This window comes from Anabrus simplex, chromosome 2 (assembly GCF_040414725.1).
Source record: "Anabrus simplex isolate iqAnaSimp1 chromosome 2, ASM4041472v1, whole genome shotgun sequence".
Taxonomy (NCBI): domain Eukaryota; kingdom Metazoa; phylum Arthropoda; class Insecta; order Orthoptera; family Tettigoniidae; genus Anabrus; species Anabrus simplex.
Window position 1 is genome coordinate 1,123,571,125 of NC_090266.1, and position 24,702 is coordinate 1,123,595,826.

The following is a 24,702-nucleotide window of genomic DNA, read 5'->3' on the forward strand; positions in this document are numbered from 1 at the left end:
AGGGGTAACCAAGAGATGCTGTACTTAGAACAATGGGACTACTTGTTATTAGTACCATTAACTGAGGAACACCATGGGTTAACGTTACTTATGATTAGTACCACCATGTGAGGAACACCATGGTTCTACATTACATAGTAGCAGTACCGTTATGTGAGGAACAACACAGGTCTGGGCGTTGCCTGTGATTACTACCATCCTGTCCATTCCACCGAAGCGAGAGAGCAGGCGCTCGGCTGCTCAGGTTAGTGTCTAGCGAAAGAAGGTGCTGAGCGCTGCGTTCGAACTGTAGGTTCCATTGTGTTCAGAATGGGTTTGCGTTACCTATAATTAGTACCACTACGTGAGGAGCACCATGGGTCTACGTGGCCTGTGTTTATTACCACTATGTGAGGAACACCACAGGTTTGTGCATTGCCCATGATTAGTACCACCATGTGAGGAACACCATGGGTCTCCGTTGCCTGATAGTAGTACCATTATGTGTGGAACACCTTGGGTGTATGTTGGCTGTGGGTGCTACCATAATGTGTGATATACTGTGGGTCTACATTGCCTAATGATTAGTAGCACTACGTGAGCAACACCATGAGTATGCGTAGCCTGTGATTATTACTGGTGACCGTGATTAGTCCCACTATGTGAGTAATACCCTTATGAGAGGAACACCATGTGTCTGTGTTACCTGTGAGCGGTGCCATTATGTGTGACAGTACCATGGGTGTACATTACCTGTGATTAGTACCACCATGCGAGGAACACCATGAGTCTATGTTACGTGTGATTAGTACCCCTATAGGAGGAACACCATGTTTCTGCTTTACCAGTGATTAATACTAATATAAGGGACCGGTGACCTGGATTTGTGACCCCTTTAGCCAACAAGCATTATCTCAGAAAATAAGATATAGTGAATTGATCCACTGATTGTTTTGAATTCATGGTCATTTTTTCACCATCATTCGTTTTAGATTCTAGTCCGTGGATACTTTTTGATTTAATTATTGTTTCATTTCTTTGCACCTCGTACCATTTGGGGCCAGTGACCTAGCTTTTAGGCCCCTTTAAACAACAAACATCATTATCATCATCTTCATCATCACCTTCATATTTGACCAAGATATAATATGGAATAAAGAATTCATACATCACCTATGTTGTACATGTTAGAACTATTTCAAATTTGTCTTAAACAATTAAAATATATATATGTTATTATTAGAGCCTGGAAATTAGGCAAAATGCCTTTTTTATCTGACTGGATATATTGAAGAATCAGATAGAGAGAAATATGTTTCCGTGCATTTAGAAAGTGTAGAGACAATTTTCATTTTGCCTATTTTGGCTTCCGTTGCCTATTTTAAGATTTAAAGCCTTTTTTGGCTTTTTTGATCGTTATGCAATTTTTTTCTGCGATTTACACATTTTAAAAAGCACATAATTAATTTCCGTACATCGAAGACAAAAAAAGGTTGCACAAATTAAATTACTGTACATATTGCCGTCACAAATATCTATTTAGAATGTTGTTCCCTGTAAATCATTTGTTTTCAGGCATTCGAAACCTTATTTTCTCAGCCCATTCATTTAAACTCTGTAAATAGCAGAACCTTCCTTAGTGAAAGGAATGCACATGCGTAATAAATATCAGGAAAGAGAGAGGATGAGGGAAGTACGTCTCTTCTCCTTCCTCACACCCCTTCTGCTGTGACAGTGCGTAATTACCTGGTATTCCCAATTCGAAATGATAAGATAATGCAGAGGAAGGGAGGAAATCACTTCTGTCTAACAGGTCAAACATAAAAGAAGCTTTTAGTCTACTGTTGAACTTGTAAAGGCATCTCGGGTGTTCGCGCTGACTTATTCATCATGCCGAAATGTTCATCGTTGCGTGGTAAATCACATGGCTATGTTCGCGAATTCGGTTCGGATACACTTTCTACTAATGGAGCTATACTCTTTTGCAAAATCTGTGAAAAATCTATTAATCACGAAAAAAAAGTACTTTATAACTCAATATTTTGCAACAACGAAACATAAGTCTAGGTTAAATATTGTTGGCCCTAAGATCAATTTAATATCAACAGCAGTTACAACATCCAGCAGGCAATCTCAGTTTTCCCTAGATCTATGTAAGGCTTTCTTGGACTCCAGAATTCCGTTCTGGAAACTGGAAAATCAATCCCTCAGTACGTATCTGCAGAAGTACACTAAACAAGAAGTTCCGTCAGAATCCACAATAAGAAAAACGTATTTGAATATCTCCTTTGAAGAGACCCTGCAGAGGATTCTAAGCAGAGTTGCAGAAAAGAAGATCTGGATCTCCATTGATGAAACTACAGATGCTATAGGACGTTACATGGCTAACGTCATCATTGGAACTATGGAAGCAAAGCAAACTGACCTATCATCAGTATTTCTTTTGACGACAGAAGAGATCGAGAGAGCAAATGGTTCCACAGTGGCACAGTTGTTCACACATTCATTAATGTTACTCTGGCCGGATGGAATACGGCATGACGATGTCCTACTTTTTGTCAGAGATGCGGCACCTTACATGAAAAAAGCAGCTACAGCCTTGAAAGTTCTCTTTCGTAAAATGCTCCACCTCACATGTCTAGCCCATGGACTGCACAGAATTGCTGAAGAGATAAGAAGTTTGTATCCTCACGTGGATAAGTTAGTTTCAAATACCAAGAAAATCTTCCTAAAATCACCCTCCCGAATCCGGGTTTTCAAGGACATGGCACCAGAGCTCCCTTTACCTCCACAGTCAGTTCTCACCAGATGGGGAAGCAGGATCTCAGCATTCATATATTACAGGAACAATTTGGACAAAATACGTGAGGTACTTCATGCCGTAATAGTAGACCAAGTTGCTTCAGTTGGCGAGGTAAAAAATGTTGTTGGACCATGAAGAGCTCAGCAATGATCTGGCATTTATAAAAGCACATTATAGTGTGATACCGGAAGCAATCTTGAAGTTGGAGAAAAGAGATGATTCGCTGGTATCATCTATGGCGGTCTTCGAAGATGCAGTAAATCAACTGCTGCAAGCACCAGGAGAAAAAGGAAGCAGTGTTAGTGAAAAGTGTAAATGCGTTCTGAGTGCTAATGTGGACATTGAAAAAGGAAGAACATTCATGATGTTCTGGAAGGTGAAAATTCTGTTTTAAATGGCATGTGTCCTTCCGAAATAGCTTGTTTCAAATTTGCGCCAATCACTTCAGTGGAAGTAGAACGTTCCTTTTCCATGATGAAAAACATTCGTTCTGACAAGCGTCTGTCTATGACAGTTGATACTTTGAAAAAGCACCTTGTTGTTGCTTGTAACCAAGGAAAGTAAGAGTAAGTACGCTAATTATGTGACAAATTGATAATAAAGAAATGAACGAGTATTTAAAATACATATTTTCATTAATAATGAATGAGATTCCTCGTTGCTTTCACTCCTAATAAATGCCTATTTTAATTACAGTACTGCCTGTTTTCAGTATTTCAAGTGCCTTTTTTGCCTGCCTATTTTAACCAAAAATAAATGCCTAACTTCCGGGCTCTAGTTATTATAATTATATGAAGCATGTTTTTAAAATAAGTACCGTTTTTAAAAATGGCCGCTGCAGTGCTTCGATCGTTGTTCAGAGCATGCGTGCCCAGTACATACATCTGTAGGCTAGCCACAAACGCCATTACGGAAGCATTCGCCCATATTTACATTTGATAATTAACGTTCCTGCCGAGTGTGAAGTACGTGCTGTGGTTCGATTTTTACATGGAAAAGGTGTGAAAGTTGTTGAAATTCATTGGAAGATTAGTGAAGTGTATGGAGAACACACTATGAGTGAAGGAATGGTAAGAAAATGGGTTAGAGCATTTAAAGAAGGCCGTATTTATGTCCACGATGAGAAGTGTAGTGGGCGACCGTCTGTCAGTACTGAAGACTTAATGCAAAAAGTTGATGCAAAGATTCGAGAAAACAGATACTTTAAGATTTCGTCATTAAGTTAGAGTTGCCTGAAATTTTAAGGAGTGTTCTTTATGAAATTGTGTCAGGATGCTTAGATAATCGGAAGTTCTGCTCAGGCAATCCAAAACAAACCACTTATCATGCTCACAAGGGGGATTGTTTTGCTTCATGACGATCTCACGTGGCTAATTGAACCCGAGAACTCATCGCTTCATTTGGTTGGGGACAATTTGATCATCCTCCGTATAGTCGTGACCCAGTGTCTAGTAACTACCACTTGTTCCTGCGCCTGGAAAGGCATTTAGGAAGTCAGCGCCACGGCGACGATGATGATGACCTAATAACGACCGCGCAGCAGTGGCTGGCACATCAGGTGGCACATTACTATGCGGATGGAATTCAAAAGCTGTCTTCACGATATGACAAGTGCCTTAATATGCCTGGAATTTACGTTGAGAAGTAGTTTAAGGTACAGGCTTACATGTAAAAAAAATTGTGTAAAAAATTGCATTATATTTTTTCTATATCAAAACGGTACTTACTTAAAAAACACGCCTTGTATATAGCAGAGCACAGTAAATTTATAATATATTTTCACTTCTCCATGAAGATTTCAACTGTTTGTGAAGTCAAGGGAATTTAACAAGAATTTTAATAGTCATTTATTTGGTAACCACCTTGTACAATATCCTTTCAATTGTATTCATTCTCCACTCATTCATGTATTTTAATTGTTTAGGATGTTAATTTTAAGTAGAACATAATAGTTTTAACATGTACAAAAGTGGTGTATGAATTTTTCATTTCCATATTACACTGACTGACAAAGCAAATGCAACACCAAGAAGGAGTGGTCAGAACTTTATGCCAATTGCAGGGTAGACTGACGTCACTGAGGTATGCTCATGATGTGAAATGCGCCGCTGTGCTGCGCACGTAGCGAACGATAAATGGGAGACGGCGTTGGCGAATGGCCCACTTCGTACCGTGATTTCTCAGCCGACAGTCATTGTAGAACGTGTTGTCGTGTGCCACAGGACACGTGTATAGCTAAGAATGCCAGGCCGCCGTCAACGGAGGCATTTCCAGCAGACAGACGACTTTACGAGGGGTATGGTGATCGGGCTGAGAAGGGCAGGTTGGTCGCTTCGTCAAATCGCAGCTGATACCCATAGGGATGTGTCCACGGTGCAGCGCCTGTGGCGAAGATGGTTGGCGCAGGGACATGTGGCACATGCGAGGGGTCCAGGCGCAGCCCGAGTGACGTCAGCACGCGAGGATCGGCACATCCGCCGCCAAGCGGTGGCAGCCCCGCACGCCACGTCAACCGCCATTCTTCAGCATGTGCAAGACACCCTGGCTGTTCCAATATCGACCAGAACAATTTCCCGTCGATTGGTTGAAGGAGGCCTGCACTCCCAGCGTCCGCTCAGAAGACTACCATTGACTCCACAGCATAGACGTGCACGCCTGGCATGGTGCCGGGCTAGAGCGACTTGGATGAGGGAATGGCGGAACGTCATGTTCTCCGATGAGTCACGCTTCTGTTCTGTCAGTGATAGTCACCGCAGACGAGTGTGGCGTCGGCGTGGAGAAAGGTCAAATCCGGCAGTAACTGTGGAGCGCCCTACCGCTAGACAACGCAGCATCATGGTTTGGGGCGCTATTGCGTATGATTCCACGTCACCTCTAGTGCGTGTTCAAGGCACGTTAAATGCCCACCGCTACGTGCAGCATGTGCTGCGGCCGGTGGCACTCCCGTACCTTCAGGGGCTGCCCAATGCTCTGTTTCAGCAGGATAATGCCCGCCCACACACTGCTCGCATCTCCCAGCAGGCTCTGCAAGGTGTACAGATGCTTCCGTGGCCAGCGTACTCTCCGGATCTCTCACCAATCGAACACGTGTGGGATCTCATTGGACGCCGTTTGCAAACTCTGCCCCAGCCTCGTACGGACGACCATCTGTGGCAAATGGTTGACAGAGAATGGAGAACCATCCCTCAGGACACCATCCGCACTCTTATTGACACTGTACCTCGACGTGTTTCTGCGTGCATCGCCGCTCGCGGTGGTCCTGCATCCTACTGAGTCGATGCTGTGCGCATTGTGTAACCTGCATATCGGTTTGAAATAAACATCAATTATTCATCCGTGCCGTCTCTGTTTTTTCCCCAACTTTCATCCATTTCGAACCACTCCTCCTTGGTGTTGCATTGTCACTGTCAGTCAGTGTATATCTTAGTCAATTATGAAATTTTAATGGCTGATAATGGCACAAAGGAGCTGAAGCATGTACCAACAGTTATGTAAAATAATCTAAAGAGATTAATAAATTATGCGAGGGTTGGGGCAAAAGTCATGGCAACTTTTTTTTTAAGATACCAGTCCGGTTGGAAAATGAGACATATACAGACGAAAGGACAAGGTGTTAACTACATGTGTTGACAATTAATAGCACTGAAATATTGTAGCACACTAATTTATTACGGTAGTATACAGGGCAATATGGCCTTGCCGGTGCAAAGGAATGACAACACAGTACACATAAAGTTGACATGACAAACCTGGGCCTAAAGACCCTCAAAGTAGTACCCTGCTACTGACACCACACGCTGCCAACGATGTGGGAGGCGTTGAATACCATCTGCCTCAGCATTTGCCGCACCATGTGTGAATCGGGTCACCTGTTGGCGCACAGCATTAGCAATGTCCTCTCGTGTTGCAAACCGCCTACCATGTAGTGGTTCCTTAATCTTTCGAATGAGGGCGAAACGTCGGAAGAGTACGGTGGGTGCTCCAATTCTTCCCATCCCCAATGTCGCAGTAGCTGCCCTACACACTCTGCTTTATGTGGTTTTGCATTGTCGTGCAGAATTATTGCACTGTCCACAAGATCCGGACATATCTTCTGAACGCCACGTCATACCTGTCGTACCAGGAAGTCCCTGTAGTACTGTGCAGTCACTGTTCTGCCATGTGGAACAAAGTGGCAGACAATGACACCCCTGACGTCATACACTACGATCACCATCAATTTGACTGGGGAATGATTCTGAAAGGACTTTCTGCCTCCTTGGTGATCCAGCATGTCGCCACTCCGCAGACTCACGTTTCAGTTCTGGTTCGTATACCCTGGCCCAAAATTCATCTATGGCGATTATTCGTGGCAAGAATTGATCGCCGTCCTGGTGTCAGCATGCAAAGTGGTTGGAGCATATTGCATAGCACACCCACCTTTGAACTTCCGTCATTGCATGCGGTACCCACCTCGATGCGATTTTGCGCAGTTGCAGCTCATTACGCAATATCCTGTGGACGGTGCGTTTCTCGATGCCACTTGCCCTCTGTAACTCCAGTAGCGTCCATCGTCTGTCTTCATCCGGAGCTGCTCGATGATGGTACGTGCCACGTCGGTCCGCACACTGACAGGTAGTCCCGAACGTTGCTCATCACTGGTTGACACACGTCCTTGTTGAAACTTTCCTACCCACCATACTACTGTACGGTATGATAGGACATTATTCCCAAGGGCTGCCACTAATTCACTGTGACATTCCATCGCACTTCTCCCTCGGAGAACGGCTATTTTGATGTAAGTGCGCTGCTCAACGCAGGTTGCTTCCATCTCGCACGACACTCACCAACTGACTGATTTCACAGCCCTCGCTGTGCTACTACCAGCAATCGCAGAGCCATCTGTTGTTCTGCATATGCAGTATGCCTGCAGAACTTCCACGCGACACATATACATTTGTGATTCGTTCACATATCTACAAGAAAAAAAATCGTTGCCATGACTTTTGCCCCAATCCTCGGATATGTATTGAATAGGTGGACATTTCATTTCTTGTGATCATCCTTTTCTTCTCTGTCTCCGTGAGCTCGTTTCTGCTTCTTAGCTTCACAAGGAGAAGATACATTATTACTTACTGAGACCCCATGTATCCTTTTCTTGTCTTTCTGTTGCTCCATCCTCCCATGCTCACTTTTTATATGTATTCTGTTTTCATATTTATATGACTATTCATCACTTCTTTGTTCTTTTCCATTTAGGTTTGTTATACACAGTGAATTTTCTGGGACAGAACCGGCATAATGAGTACAAAGAAATAGTGTCTTTACTCTCTCCCTTATTCGTGGTGGTTAGTGAGTCAGCCGCCATTCAGCGCTGTGAGCATTACTGATAATACCAATATAAATGGTCCGTTATTGGACATTATAAATTTTCCAGCTAACTCATTCCTGGTTGCCAGCATTTCGCCCCTGTGTGCTAGGCTGGGCTCATCATTTGGTACCTACCACACCTACCAAGGCGCTGGCTAGTGCATACCGTGGAGGCCACTGCGTAGGCTAATTGTAGCCACTGGCAGTGCCAATGCACTATGAGAGACTTTGTCTCACTACCAAAAATTGATGCCTGCTTGGCCATCAGATGATATACATGTTGATTCCCATAGGGAATCTGAAATATTTGTTCCAAATGAGTAAATTTATAATACCAATATAAATGGTCCGTTAGTGGACATAATAAATTTTCCAGCTAACTCATTTCTGGTTGCCAGTGTTTCGCTCCCGTGTGCTAGGCTGGGCTCATCAGTTGGTACCTAGCACACCTACCAAGACGCTGGCTAGTGCATACCATGGACACTCGGACACTCTCAGCACTAAAAGTCATACGCCATTTGAATTTTTCAATTCAAAAGACAAATACAGTGTCGAGAACGTTCCTTGTGTGTGATATCAAGCAGTGAGTGTGTTATAAGTGTTCGTTAAATAATAATTAAGCCATTGTGTTTCATTCCGGGTTGTAGATTGTGATACAATACAATACCCTGCATTAGGCATTCTTTCAGCCCGCCAAGACAAACTGATTTTACTACATGAAGAGTCAATTCTTCTTCAGGACAAAAGAAATCTGGAGAGACTTTCAAGCTCAGAAATCGGCTAAGTCTGCTTGCAATCTTTCCAAAGCGGTGGACACCTGCTGATGGCGAGTTTTACAAAATTTCAATTCAGATTTGTATGTAATCTTTTGGATGTATTTTGAACTTAAAGTAAACAAGCTCCTTTAAAAGTTTTTTTCTGTTTAACAACGATCAATAATACTTTAAAATATAGAACAAAGCTGGTTAGTGGCCTACCAGAAGTTCATTGACAGGTCATAGGAGATTGTGTTTGATTAAATATGAAAACTTTTGAAAGCGGAATGTGGTATAATCAGTCATTGTAGCATACACTAATGCCATGCAGTGATGGATCACTTCAGTTCAAAGTATGACGACACTAATTCTTCTACTCATTCTGTTACCAGATTACAGTGATTTGTTCCAGCTCTCCGGGACACAGAACTGTCCCAGATTTCATCAAAAGAGAAAATAAATACAGATTTTGGCTTCTTTGTGAAGGGACAGGAAGGGAAGGGGAAGCTTGTTTTGACAGAGTGGATAAAAAGTAGTCACTCGCTTAATGGGAAAGAAGTAAACTTCTCACTGTCAGGGTCATCGGGCAGGCAGATAAATATCACACTAGTGTGTAGAGCTGAGGAATTGGCCTGTTCTTCACTTTGCTAGCTGACAATCTTGAGAGCAGTTCTGTTCTCCAGACTTTTGTAAATTTTGTGTAATAGGTCAAATCGTTTCAACACCAAATTCAGCTGATTAAACCATGCCCTCCTTATTTTTTGTTACTCTGGACACCAGTACTACGAGGTGTTTTTTTTTTAAGTAAGGGCCGTTTGAAAATAATTACACAACAAAAGACGATTTTCAAACACCACATTTATTTGCAAATTCTACATACTTCATTCTATTTTTTAACATAGCCGCTAAGTTTGTTTAAACACTCATCATACCTTACAACTAAGTTTTGAATACCCTCTTCATAGTAACTTGCCGCCTGCTCCGATAACCAAGAGTTCACGGCGTTTTCACTTCGTCGTCATCATTGTAGTGGTTCCCTATGGGAATCAACATCTATATCATCTGATAGCCAAGCAGGCATCAATTTTTGGTAAAGAGACAAAGTCTCTCATAGTGCAGTGGCACTGCCGGTGGCTCCAAGTAGCCTACGCAGTGGCCTCCATGGTATGCACTAGCCAGCGTCTTGGTAGGCGTGCTAGGTACCAACTGATGAGCCCAATCTAGCACACAAGGGCGAAACGCTGGCAACCAGGAATGAGTTAGCTGGAAAATGTATAATGTCCAATAACGGACCATTTATATTGGTATTATTGTAGTGGTTGCCGCTGAGGTGATGTTTGGTGTCTGTCCTCACGAATCTTCGCTTCAACTGAAGCCACCAAATCGTCTGTGATCAGAGACGGTTAACCGGAGCGGACCTCATCATGGACGCTGTCGCAGCCATTTTTGAAGTCTTGTAACCACTTACGCACTTTACCTTCACTCATGGCATTAGCACTGTATACTTCGCAAATCTGCCGGTGAATGTCTGCAGCAGACAGGTTCCTTGCCAAACTTCGCACAGGGCGGGCGAGTCGATAATCTTGAACATTTGAGCAAGCGCAGAACAGAACCATGCAGGTTAGCAACAGAGCTACGAACTACTAATGTCTACAACAAAACAGTCCTTACTTAAAATAACAGAACCCATTCTCATGGTATGCAACTCTTAAGAAAGTAAACATATTTTGGAACAGAATGTATTGTGCCAGGCTGAGTGGCTCAGACGGTTAGGGTGCTATCCTTCTGTCCCCAACTTGGCAGGTTTGATCCTGGCATAGTCCGGTGGTATTTGAAGGTGCTCAAATACATCAACCTGATGTCAGTAGATTTATTGGCCCTGGGACCGCTACGGTAGCTGTGAAGGCCCTTCAGGAACTCTGAAAATTGGTGGCAAAAGGGGCTCTGGTTAAGACGCAGCAGGTCGTTATGCTGCTTAGGTTCCAGAATGGGTTAAAAAAAAAAAAAAAAGTAAATAAATGCAGTGTAAAGTTTAATCTTATACCAGTTGTATAGTATCATTTGAAGTAATTCCACATACTGTATATCAGATGACTATATTTTTAAGTAGTACAGGAGATGATATAAGTAGAATTTTGTAAGCAATATAAATTTATTAAGGATGAGCTGTGTGTTTAATAGAAAAAAATTTGTTAGTGTAAATTGTTTTGTATTATAGGAAAATTTTATTCTATTGTTAATTTACTATTTAGTGCTTGACAATGTATTTTAGTGTACCATTTGCCACCGAGGTAGACACCTCATTTGCAAATAAAGAGATTTTGATTTGATTTGAAGTAGAAGTTTAGTGAGATCAAGGCTTTTGCTTTGGCTTAAACACTACGGGAAGTGTAGCTTTGATTATAGCGTTGGTACAGTTGAGTGTAATCTACTCATAAATACGATAGCTTCGACGAAGGGAAGATGAAGCAACAGTAATGTATAACCGAGTGTATTGTACGGGCCATATAGATGTAGCTTGCATTCTGGAGATTGTAGGTTCGAAGCGCATCATCGGCAGCCGTGAAAATTGTTTTCCGTAGTTTCCCTATTTTTACACCAGGCAAATACTAGGTCTGTTGTTATGGCCACGGCTCTTCTTCCCCAGTCCTCCTCTTTAAACAATAATCACCACCACTTGCCTTTTCCTATTTGATAGTTGCCGAAAACTTATACAATCATATATATTAAAAAACCCATACAACCTACTTGTTAGTTTTCACTATTATGTGTGTTTACTTAGCAGTAAATATAAGTGAATCCCTCCCGGTTGATGTACCGGTATGTGACAGCCCTCTGACGATCGGGACACGTAATTCTGATATGTTCCGTATGTAGTCGAAATGACCTATAATTCCGTGGAAATTACACCACGTATATAATAAAAGATATCGGTTGCCAAGAATTGTATTCAAGTTGACAGTTACCGGACGGTCACTTTGTCAGTCTCAAGAAACAAATCTCGAAAAGCGAAACCTTATTCTAAGATCTATCTCCCCGTGCATGTCAAACGAATTGCTGCGATTTAGCAGCGGGCGACCCACAGAGAGGCCGTCGGACTAACCTTTCTTCCCGGAATCGTCTCAACATGATAATACATATTACATATTTCATGGTACATAACCTCTTATTGTGATTCACTCCTCTCATTTGAGGTTAAACAGTGCTCTCGGCAGTGTTTAAACATGACCGGTTGAACGTCGGTTTTAGACAGTGTCTGTGATAAATAACGTCTCTGCAATGCGGCAGCCATACTTAGGCATTGTTTAACCGTAAACATCGTCTAAATACCGTTTCTGCAATCGGCCCTGTGAGTTTCACTGTAGCACTTCCTTATTCAGCTTTACTTACCTGGATATTCCCACGTAACTAGAAAGTTGTCAAGGCTTGCGCACACGCATTGAATCCTAGTCATTTGTTCATAAACCGTACTGTTACTCAAGTAGTTTTCTAGGTTATCAGCAACATAAATTAATAGTATGATTCAAAATGTACTGCTAACTTCAGTTCATATGAAGTTACCATTTTGTTAGAGATTGTAAGGCAACATAATACCATAAATAACCAGACAAAATGTTATGAAGTAGGAAAGCTCACATATGGAATAAAATTACAGATTTACCACTAAGTGTGGTGTACATGGGCATGGGGCGGATGTGGTTTAATGTCTTTTTTTTTTTTTTTTTTTTTTTTTTCTTGCATCAGGACGTTGCAAAAATTTCCTAACTAGTCTCAAGCACAGGGAATGCACCAGCTTGCGCACCCACCCCTACAGCCAGCCCTCTACCCCTGTGTACCTCAAGGCCAAGAACAAATGGAAACGAGAAAGAATTGGGAACAACAGTTTTGTAACTTTCCACTTCAGTACCAAACTATCCTCCAAAGTAGTTCTGTGCAAGAAAAATACCAGAAGTGAAACCACTACAAAGTGCTAGTGAGTGAAATTGCAAAAGATGTGATTTCAACAGATGGGTGTGTTTTATTTTGTAAATTGTGCAGTGTTAGAGTGCAGAAAGGAAGTTTGTTGTTCAACAGCACGTTAAGTGAGAAAAACATCTCAGAGCTGTAACAAGTGTTCCCAGGATGTGTCTTTTTATTTTTTTCAGGGGGCAAATGCTAGCACTACATCCAACAAATCATTATGTATGTTCATATATACATTTTTAAGTAAATAATAATAATTATTATTATTATTTCTGACCGAGCAAGTGGCCACGCAGCTTGGGTCAGGTAGATGGTGGGTTCGAACCCCACTGTCGATTGGCCTGAAGATGGTTTTCCATGGTTTCCCATTTTCACACCAGGCAAATGCTTTCTCTCAGGCTTCTTTACACACATGGAACTTTGGAACTTCCTTAGTTAGGCCACGGTCGCTTCATTTCCACTCTTAGCCCTGTCCTATCTTATCATCGCCATAAAGCCTGCTTGTGTTGATGCAACATAAAGCAAGTTATTAAAAAAATCTGTAAAAACAAGAGATGTGCAGTGAGTAGAACAGGGATATATTATTTGTAAAACCATTGTTACACAGTTACCAGAATTCAGTTTGGTTAAATATTTTAAAGTAATTTTTTACTTATTTCATAGCAATTTTTTTCAAAAAATTAAGGGCTTTTTATTGATCATTTTAGTGATTTTTTTTTTTAGGTCATCAGCATCTTCTCCCTAGTGATGTAGTATATAGAGATGATAGATCTAGTGTTATATTAATATTAAAATTTACTTTCCATCAGCCTTCCTTACATGCATAGAACTTCTCCGCTGTTCAATTGTGGGTAAAAAAAGTGTAGAAAATGACATGACATGACATGAAATGAAACCTGAAGGAGCATAGAGGAAATATCCTTTCTTTGTGCTTGCCAGGGACCCACTGACCTGCCCGTATAACTATTCTTACTTATACAGAACAGTTAAAACAGAGACACTGTATATAAGATATATGACACACTTTTTTTTTTTTTTTGGTGGCTGTCTTGGGCCAGCTGTGATGATGACAAATTTCCTATTGTCTCCAATAGAGCTCGCATCATATCTGGCCCCAGGGCTGCCACATTCGGTAAAAATAAAAAAACTATGCCTTTTGAATTTGTCATATTTTACCTGTATCCCATGGGATTGTAGAGGCCTGTTGGCTGCTTCTTGGCCCTAACCTGTGGGCTTATGTCCCCAGACCATATCCTAACGTATTCAGACCAGTGCTCTCCTCTCCTGTTAATACTCCAATGTTAGCAAGCCTCTTATATTTTTACTTACTTAAATGCATCATTGGGTTTTGATAGAATTAATCAGTTGTCATCAGATACATTCAGGTTATATATGTAATTACTTGATGACAGGGTAGATTTGAGGTTGCATATTCAAAAGTTAGAAAGTGAACAGAATTTACTAAACCTAAAAAGGATGTATTTCTTGTCTTAATATTTCCTCAAATATTTGTAAATGGTATACAAATTGTTTTACCCCCTTTATATTGCCAAGGCCACCATGTTCATAAATTATTCCATCTGAACAGCTTGCAGAACTCCAAAAATATGGGTGTTATTGTCCCTTTAGCGCCAACTGTGTAAGACCCCACTACTTCTGTGAATGTTATACTTTTTCTTTCTTTCTTTCTTTCTTCTTCTTTATCTTCTTCGTCCTCTTCTTCCAGGGATCGACACTTGGTGTGGATTTTGCCCTGTTTTATGGCTGGATGTCCTTCCCGATGCCAACCCTGTGTGGAGATGTATGCACTATTGCATGTTTCTGTAGTGGTTGATAGTGTGATGTGTGTATAGGTACGGTATATGAAGAGGGAGTATGTTGGGACAAACACCCAGTCCTTGGGTAAGAGGAATTAACAATACACAATTAATATCCCCAGCCTAGCCTGAAATAGAACCAGGGACCATCTGAACTGAAGGTTTCATCACTGACAATGCAGCTAAGGAGCTAAATGTTAACTCGTACATTTCCTCATAGCCATCACACTTTTCTTTATTAACAGCAATTCAGTGGGTTTCAGAACCTTCTGTTCTAATGGTACAGTTTTTAAAAGAAAAAAACATGGCGGAAGAGCCCCAAAGGGCCTGGCCTACCAAGTGACCGCTGCTCAGCCCAAAGGCCTGCAGATTACGAGGTGTCGTGTGGTCAGCACCACGGGTCCTCTTGGCCGTTATTCTTGGCTTTCTTGACCGGGGCCACCATCTCACCATCAGATAGCTCCTCAGTTGTAATCATGTAGGCTGATGGACCTCGAGCCAGCCCTCAGATTCAGGTAAAAATCCCTGACCTGGTCAGGAATCGAATCCGGGCTCTCCGAGTAAGAGGCAGGCACACTACCCCTAGACTGCGGGGCCAGCGTTCTAATAGTACAGTCCATTATAAATCCATGAGCAGAACCTGTTAGAATGACTGTCTGTCTGCTTAGAGAATCATTTGAGCATAAGTCCATGAACTTCCTTGTATACTTTTTGTGTTGACGATATTCCCTTAAGGCATCAGTGATTATTTATGGTTCGAATACAGTGATGATAGTTATCTGCAAGAGCTTTTCCAACTTTGCAACCACTCTGTGTATTAGTGTTATTGATGACCACCTCTAATATTCAGAGTTGAAATATTTAATGTTATTTAATGTAATAAAATAAACGTTCTTTTAAAGAACATTGTGTCATAATATGACCGAATAGCTGGCCATACACGGACAGATTTTTTCGCAGGCCTCGCCTTTGGGGCCAGATCCGACAGACCGCCTGCCAGGCGTGACCTTCAGAGACCCGGCCTGCTGCTCGCCATCAACTGTGACACCAAGCCTGTCGTGTTGTGCAACATAATCTGTCAACATTCCAGACCCTCCCGTTAATGGAATGATCCCTTTGTTCTCGGCAGGCCAAACCTCATCCGCTGGTCTTTCAAACTAGTTTGAAAAACTTGCCGGTCGGGTCTGCCGTACTTAGAATTGAGCGATGGACATCGAAGCAGACAGTGTCCAGAGGAAAAGAAAAATTGCTGTTGCGGTTGTTGGAATGTGCATTTTGCTATATGTTAAATTATGCAGACAGTAAAATCGATCTAAGTGAATGAAATCATGAATAGGAGAGCTAGACAGTTTTAGTTACATGAGCCTGATAGCACCTGAGAGAAAATGAACCGGACGATTACAAGAATGGACCACAGCGATTATGATATGCTGTTAGGTAAGCATGTACCGGGCGAGGGGCATGCGGCTGTGAGCTTGCATCCGGGAGATAGTGGGTTCAAATCCCTCTGTCGGCAGCCCTCGCTGGTTTTCTGTGGTTTCCAATTTTCACACCAGGCAAATGCTGGATCTGTACCGTAATTAAAACCATGGCCGCTTCCTTCCAACTCCTAGCCCTTCCCTATCCCATCGTCGCCATAAGACCTACCTGTGTCGGTGCAACGTAAAGTCACTAGTAAAAAATGGCTTGTTTTGCGTAGCTATTACTGGAGAACAGTCTAGTTGAAAGCGTATTTACTGTGGATATTGTAGCTTCTAAGCTGAAGAGAGGAGGATTCTGAAGAACGCTTGATTGCGACACCTCACGTTTTAATTGTCAGAGACACGGCCGCTCTTTGTACATTTCAATAAATTTCTCTAGCAGTGCCTTTGTCCACTCTATGCTTTCATCACATGAGGCTTGATCTGTGAGGCCAGGTCTTTCCATTGAGGCGCTGACAACAGGTCTCGCCTGTAGCAGATAGCGCCTCGAACTGATCTTGCTCACTAACGAGCAGTCCTAGCCTGTCGGAATGCGTCACAAAAGGCCTCGTCTGTCACAATTCCTTTCCATGTATGGCCAGCTAATGGACTTAGGACTACATTTCAGTTCCTGAAGGGTTGCAACCACAGTTGAGATTTGAAGGACTGAACAAAAATAATTTAATACCAAATTATAACTTTCCAGTTGTAGAAGAAAGTGATGTAGAATTAGTGGCAAGAGTTTGATGTATGAGCATATGAGTAATATAATTGTGTTCAAGTTATAAAAGTTTGAAGATATTAATCATCTTACAGTTCGAGTTATGGCATTGTGTGTGTTATTAAGTGTTCAGAATACTTTATTTTCAAATGTTTGTTTTAATTGGACCAAGCTTTTACCAAATGTGATAACAGAAGTTGATTTTTTTTAAACTAATATAAATATTTTTATTTTGTGTTCCAGGCAGGAACTAATAGATTCCTATAATGAGGATGAGTCTATATTTGTATTCTTGTTATCCACTCGAGCTGGTGGTATGGGTATAAATTTGACGGCTGCCGATACAGTTATTGTACATGATATAGACTTCAACCCTTATAATGATAAACAAGCTGAAGATCGTTGTCATCGTGTTGGCCAGTCTAGGTAAGACAGTTTTCTTCTTTAAATCATGGATTCTTAGAAATTAGGACGATAGATTGTTCTTTTTTCCATTCACATTCTTGAAGAACACCATGTTGATTATATGATTGGTGATACTGGGTCTAATTATTCAACTCTTCAAGTAATTTGTTACCTAAGAAAATCTTTTATGCCAGCTCCAATTCTTTTATTATCATTTTGTATGGCAATTAATCTCTGTAATTATTTATAGTTCCTTGCAGTTCAGTGCGCCATATGTCCCAATGTATATTATTCTTATCTGTACATGCTGATTTTGGAAACTTCTCAAAATTGCAAAATAAATAACAGTAGGCCTACATATTTTGTTCATAATGAAGTAAAGGATCGAGGTATACTATCAGTAACCCAAATGATTTTTATGCATGTTTAGTATGTTCATATCACTTTTGGTCACCCTTTGTTCCAATTGTTTTATAACTTTTTTTCTTTCTTTTGCGGGAACCATTTTGCATTCTTACGGTGAATGATGCCAGTTTCAGACTTGAGAAGATAGTTGGTTGCTGAATACTTGGCATCTTTTTTACATTGTTCTAAGTTAAGCAAGTATTAGTTTTCATATTTTTATTTACTGTAATAGTTATATTAAAAAAATGGCAGATGACTAATTCTTGGAGTGTCTGAGGACATGTTCGGCTCGCCAGGTGCAGGTCTTTTGATTTGACGTCCGTAGGCGACATGCGCGCCATGATGAGGATGAAATGATGATGAAGAAGACAACGCATACACCCAGCCCCCATGCCGGAGAAATTAAACAAAGACGGTTAAAATTTCTGACCCTGCCGGGAATCGAACCCAGGACCCCTTTGACCAAAGGCCAGCACGCTAACCATTTAGTCATGGAGCCAGACTGTAATAGTTATAGATGTTCATAATACTGAATATCTTAATGTCCTCAAGGAATAATATGATCACGTCCAGTGGTGCGGGAAGGAATGCGGTTAGGACGACACTAGAACCTGTGCGAATTGCTCACTGTTTGGAACAAAGCAATGACAGTGATAGTGACTTTTCTCCAATACCGAACGATGACCTTGCACACAGCCTTGCATATAAAATTTCCCATAACCCACTAAATGATGAACGAGAGAGTAACGTTTGATTTTGGAGTCATTTTTGGGTCACACACTTGTAGCATCAGAACACTGTCATGAAGATAAGTACGTTGAAATGTCCCCTCAATGATCAACAATTGCACCTGCATTGCTTTGGAGTTCATAGTAGGTGCTAATCAAACTTAAGATCATCAGGTCACTGGTGGGCCTGTGCGATGTAAAATGAAACAATCAACGCAGGGAGCATATTAAATCTTTGATGCTTTGTTGGTTTATTGATTTATAATCATAGTTTTCCACAAAATTTCTATTTTGTGTCTCTTTTATCTGATCCATATTTCAGAATTGAAAATAATTCTGTTAGACTATTCTGTGGAGGACATTCTTCCTGGAAGAATCGAATCATATCCTAACACTGGTTACAGTTAATTTCACCATTTGCATGTCATGGAATTCCTGAAAAGAATATATTTTATAGTATTTTGTCAAATTCCAAAATTGACTCCAGTGACTACAAGTCTCTCCTAGTGGTGGATCACCAATACTTTGCTCAGAGGGAAGTAATCAGTAATTACCGGTATATAATTTGCCACCAATAACATAGTTTCAAAAACTGCATCATAGACACTAACATAATATTTTTTGTACGAAGGCCATCCGGAAAGTGGTACCCGTTTGTGCAATAAAGACACAGGAGTAAATATTAACAAATACACACATTTTTATTGGAAAGAGCATACTTTACACTACTTCTCCACATAATCTCCAAGCAAATTTAGGCATTTGTCGTAACATGGGGCGAGTTTTTGTATTCCAGCGTCATAGTCCTCCGCCGCCAGCATATTGAGATACGTAGTCACGGCTCGTTTAAGTTGTTCATCGCAGTGAAATCTTTTTCCCGCCAGAAAGTCTTTAAGCTTCGTAAAAGAGATGAAAATCCGAAGGGGCCAAGTCCTGGCTATACGGGGGATGGTCAAAGGTTTCCCACTTGAATTGCTGCAAAAGTTGTTGTGTTTTCGCAGCTGCATAAGGTCTGGCATTGTCATGAAAGAGAATAACGCCTGTAGACAATAGACCTCGCCGTCGATTTTGTATTGCCTGCCGAAATTTCTTTAATGTTTCACAATACACATTAGCATTAATTGTGTCTCCACAGGCCATAAAATCAATGAGCAGTACTCCTCTGCGATCCCAGAAAACGGTTGCCATGAGTTTCCTGGTGGACAGAACTCTCTTGAGGTTTTTTTTGGTTTGGTTGGTGAATGAGCATGATGCCACTCCATTAACTGCCGTTTACTCGCAGGTGAAGCATAACAAACCCATGTTTCGTCCCCAGTAATGATGTGCGAGTCAAGAAAGAGTCTCCTTCATTGGAATAACGTCCCAGAAACGTCAGTGCTGCAGCCATACGCTTGGTTTTGTGCTCCTCTGTAAGCATGCGAGGGACCCACCTTGCAGAGATTGTTACCTTTACTACGGTGGTTACACAAAACAAGTAATAAACACAATAAAGGAGGGAAGTAAGAGCAACTACACACTATCAGAAAACACTATACACTCAGGGAAACATCAGCTGGCCTACGCGGATCTCAGTCAACCAAAACATAATACGAAATATCAGTAGGGCCAACAAGTGGATGATAAACCAGGAAAGTGGAAACAGGCAGGACCTACCGAGGGCATGGACATGGCTTAGATTGCAGATTCCAAAATAAATCGCCGTGATCCTTAAATTTGACAAATATTATTTACAAGTGAAATTTTACAAAAACATTCCGAACAAAATCCACCAAATTACAACTTACGAACTATAAGCTCCGTGATACACATATCTTAAAGCTTCTTTGATAATGGGCATCACTACGAGTTTCAAACTTCAAGCCAACTATACAACTAGTTACAAATCCAGTAGTACAATGCAAGTTAGTAGGTTAAAAGCAACGTAAAAACAATTACAATTTACAGTGAAGTGAATGTACTCTCCTAAACTCTAGCGTATATCAAGTGACACTGAACTACAAGAGGCAAACCCCAATGTAAATGTATTAAATTAAAATCTACATATTTAGCGAAGTAAGAAATGGGAATGCCTTGAAAACAAACAGGGAACCCCAGCAGAAAAGCTAAGGCGTCGTAAATACAGCAATTAATTTGGCGAATCTAGGTTAGGCTAGGGCAGACTCCTATACAAAATAGCAACCGAACATTACGGAACTTTAACCGGAACGGAAAGTAAGAGTGCTTACCCGAGGGTGCCCCATCCCAGAAGCGAGGCGTAGCACACGACGCAGACCAACACAGACTAAAGGCAGATCAGGCCAAGACAAGACTGAATTCTTGCGAACGCTGCCTTGCTCACTATATATAGGAAAACTCTGGCCTTGGAGTAGCCAATCAGAATGCCCGAGTCCGCCCATCCCCTCCTAGGTTCACCAATCACAATTCCTACTTCCGTCGCGAACTTTAACTAACATTCTCGAATACACACGTTCGCGAATCTTCTATTTCCAGAATAGTTAGAAAATTCCTTCTAGAAAACATAACCCACAAAAGGCACACACCCTGTTCAACAATTTTCTAGATACTTCCAGTAAGTACAGAATAGAAATCTACTATTTACAAATACATATGTTACAAATATTACACAGTACAGGTTATGTCAAAACATTATATCATACTTTACAAATAAAGTCTTCAAAAACACTTTCCACTTCCACTATATTGTTCACCTGCGACATCTTCCTCCCTCCGACCATTGACATAGTTTCCTTGGGGAGAAAGCGATAAAATGTTCCCACACAGTGCAGATGGTGAAGATACATTATTCTAACACACACAATTTCTTGAAGTAGTCCTTCTGATAACAAACAAAACAAACTGTCAGCACACCACAGGTCCTTTTAGTAGCCAAGATTTCACGATTCACTAATAATTTTCAAAAATTAATAAAGGTGTTCATAGATCCACCTATTCAATAAATATCACAAAAATTTACATGGATAGTTGCATCACATCTTCAAAATGCCTTCTGAACCTTTTACAATTGTTTAGACAATTTGTACTCTGTCCACCAAAGGATGTACACACTTTCTTTCCGCCAAATGTTATTCAGCCAGGAACTTCTCACTTGTTGCTAAACAGTGTTCAAAGCCTCCTATTGGGCGTGTTATGGACTCAGTATTTTGCACCACTTTTCCACACCAGACACAGCACAGCTAGGCCACAGGTTCTCGCTGATGATGCAGCTGCCGACATGGCCGCTTGCCGCCAGCCTCCATTCAGTTTCAGGCCGATCCATGTAGCTATGTAATTGCAGTCCAGTGGTATCTTGCACCAGATAAGCCTCAGGGTGAGACACCGTCCAGGCAGACTGCCACCATTAGGACGCTCGTCACAGGATCGTGGTATGGCATGGTAGCGCCCAAGGCACAGAGTGTGCCTCCCAACTTGGCACTTCAGGTTGCTGTCCAAAGAAGCTGGTCACGGCAGCCACTGTAACACAAACAAAGCGCAGCAGACAGGGGAATACTTAAGGAAAGAATGCTGCTGGGCTCATAGCTCTTGCGCAGTCACCCGAAGGGTGGCTTAATAAGTATGCAGTAGGGACTCTCCCTCGCACACCAGGGATATTAGGGCACTAGCCCCGGGGTAAGCACTGCTATCTATAATACATCTGACAAGATTATGGTGGGTGTGAAAGGAAACTATATGAGTTTACCCTAAACCTGAAAGTGAGGGGAACAATTCCAAGGAGTGACCCTAAACTACAACCTACCCTTTACACTAGAGGATACCTAAAGTATTCACCTACACAGTTACTTACAACTAACTTACAACAAAACTTATTATTACCTTATAATTAAAACCTTATGAATACCTTACAATAAACTTATCATTAAACAACTAAATCTACATGGTCACCAACAATGGTGTTTACCCTTCCCTACCAGACTTAAGGTACCTTGACCTGGGAGAGGTGGACTCTGCTGATCCTTTTCCTTTCGGGATCGCTCACCAATAATGTCACCGGGGTAAGGAACTTTAAGATGGTGCAGGGACCTCGAAATCTGGGGGCCAACTTACTGTTAACATGGTCCGCAGCACTACTGACGGGATGTGTTTTAATAAACACCTGGTCACCCACAGAGAGCTCGTGCGGCCTTCGCCTGTGGTTGTAATTACGCTGGACCTTAGCGTAATAAACCTTCAAGTTCTTTCATGCACTGTGCCAATTAGCTCGGATCTTTTCTGGGCTGGCATCGTCGGGCAGAAGATCATTAATTGACCCTAGGTTAGATAGAGGAGAATTTGGAGTAAAAGCCAACATTAACGAAGCAGGGGTTTGCTTGTGGCTTTCATGGACAGCAGTGTTAAATGCAAATGACAACCAATTTAATGAGGAATCCCACTTGGAGTTGTCTGAGGAGTGATAAGCAATGAGGGCAGATTGCAGGTTATGATTCACTCTCTCAGCATAATTGGGCTTCGGGTAATACGGGGTAGTGGTTACATGAGCAATGGACAGATCAAAACAGAAATTCCGGAACTGGGCAGAAGTAAAGGCTCTTGCGTTATCACTTACCAAGAATTGACAGGGTCCAAACGAGGCGAATATCTGTTTCAAGCACGAGATAGTGGTGATGGCGTTAGCCATCCGAGTGGAGAACAGCCACGTAAAACGCGAAAAAGCGTCAACACACACAAGTTTGAAACGATGACCATTCCGAGATCTCGGGAAGGGCCCGATATAGTCTATGAACAATCTTTCCATTGGGCGAGAAGCTTGCTCAGAAGACAAGAGACCTAGATGAGTATTCGGGCTGGATTTGCTGATGTTACAATTCGTACAGGACTTGACAAGTGTACGAATCTCACTATCCATGGATTTCCAAATGAAGTGGTTATGAATCTTCTCTCTTGTTTTGAAAACACCCAGATGACCGCCCACTGGGGATTCATGAAAATATTTGAAGAGAGCCGGGACCAGGTTAGTTGGGACTACAATTTTGGGGTCTCTACGACCACGAGCAGGGCAACACAAGACACCATTCTTAAGAATATAGGGCTAACATGCTCACCGGATTTAACCCTGTCGATAATCCCTTTTAACTCAGCATCGTCCTCTTGATGTTTGGATATATCCTTGAAAAGGAAGGGAGAGTCGGTGAGAACTACATTAACAAAAGCTGATACTTGTTCGGGAGATGAGTCAGTTGGCTCTGATTGAGGGTCAGAGCTGCCTGGATTGAACATCCTGCTGAGGCCATCAGCCATAATGTTTTCCGTGCCATGAATGTGGCGGGCTTGAAATTGGAAGGCTGAGATGCGCACTGCCCAACGTGCTAGACGACCGGTCTTTCGCGGTTTGGCCAGTATCCAGCTCAACGCTTGATTGTCAGTTTCCAGATCAAAACGAAGATGTTCCAGGTACATTCTGAAGCGTTCTAAAGAGAAGACAAAAGCCAAGGGTTCCAACTCATATATGGAATAATTTCGCTCAGCAGGATTCAGGGCACGTGAAGCATAAGAAATAGGACGACGCCCTTCTTGAAATTCCTGTAGAAGAACTCCGGATATGCCTGAGGAAGAGGCGTCAGTCTGAAGGATGAAGTGTTTAGAAAAGTCTGGCATAGCCAGTACAGGAGCGTTACATAAGGCAGATTTCAAGTCCATGACGGCTTCACGTTGGGCATCACCCCACACAAATTTGGCATCCTTTCTTCTCAAAGCATTTAATGGGGCTGCATGTTCAGCAAAATTGGGAATGAATTTGCAAAAGAAAATAACCATGCCAATGAATCTGGCTACAGCCTTGATGTCCTTTGGAGGGGGAAAATTCTGGATGGCGGCAGTACGAGACTGATTTATGAATTTCATTTTCCGTATTGACATTTACCAATCTTCATAAAAGGAAAGAAAAATTCCACCTAATCAATACATTTATTTTCTTGCAAAGTATTACAATCTAGGACCGGTTTCGACCCTTCATAGGGTTTTGTAATTTTAATTTTTAATTTTAACACAACGCTTAGAAATTTGTAAGTTTTTAAGATAAGTTTTCACTGAAAATTATGAAACAATATATCATGAAGGTCTTTCAGAGGTATAAGATAGAAATGCAAATGTGATTCTGATATAGCTGAAGATGACCTATGAATATAGGGCTAACATGCTCACCGGATTTAACCCTGTCGATAATCCCTTTTAACTCAGCATCGTCCTCTTGATGTTTGGATATATCCTTGAAAAGGAAGGGATAGTCGGTGAGAACTACATTAACAAAAGCTGATACTTGTATTCTAATACATTGGTGACACCTAACCTGTCGGTGAAGACCT

At 41.6% G+C, this 24,702-nt stretch overlaps 1 protein-coding gene across 1 annotated transcript in view; it reads left to right on the forward strand.

The window, feature by feature from the left end:
• Positions 1-24,702, forward strand: part of Etl1 (SWI/SNF-related, matrix-associated actin-dependent regulator of chromatin, subfamily a, containing DEAD/H box 1) — a 308,851-nt gene that overhangs the window by 249,093 nt on the left and 35,056 nt on the right. The window contains exon 15 of the mRNA XM_067139725.2: positions 17,091-17,273. Within this exon, the coding sequence (XP_066995826.2) occupies positions 17,091-17,273 (183 nt within the window). The remainder of the gene's footprint in view (positions 1-17,090; positions 17,274-24,702) is intronic.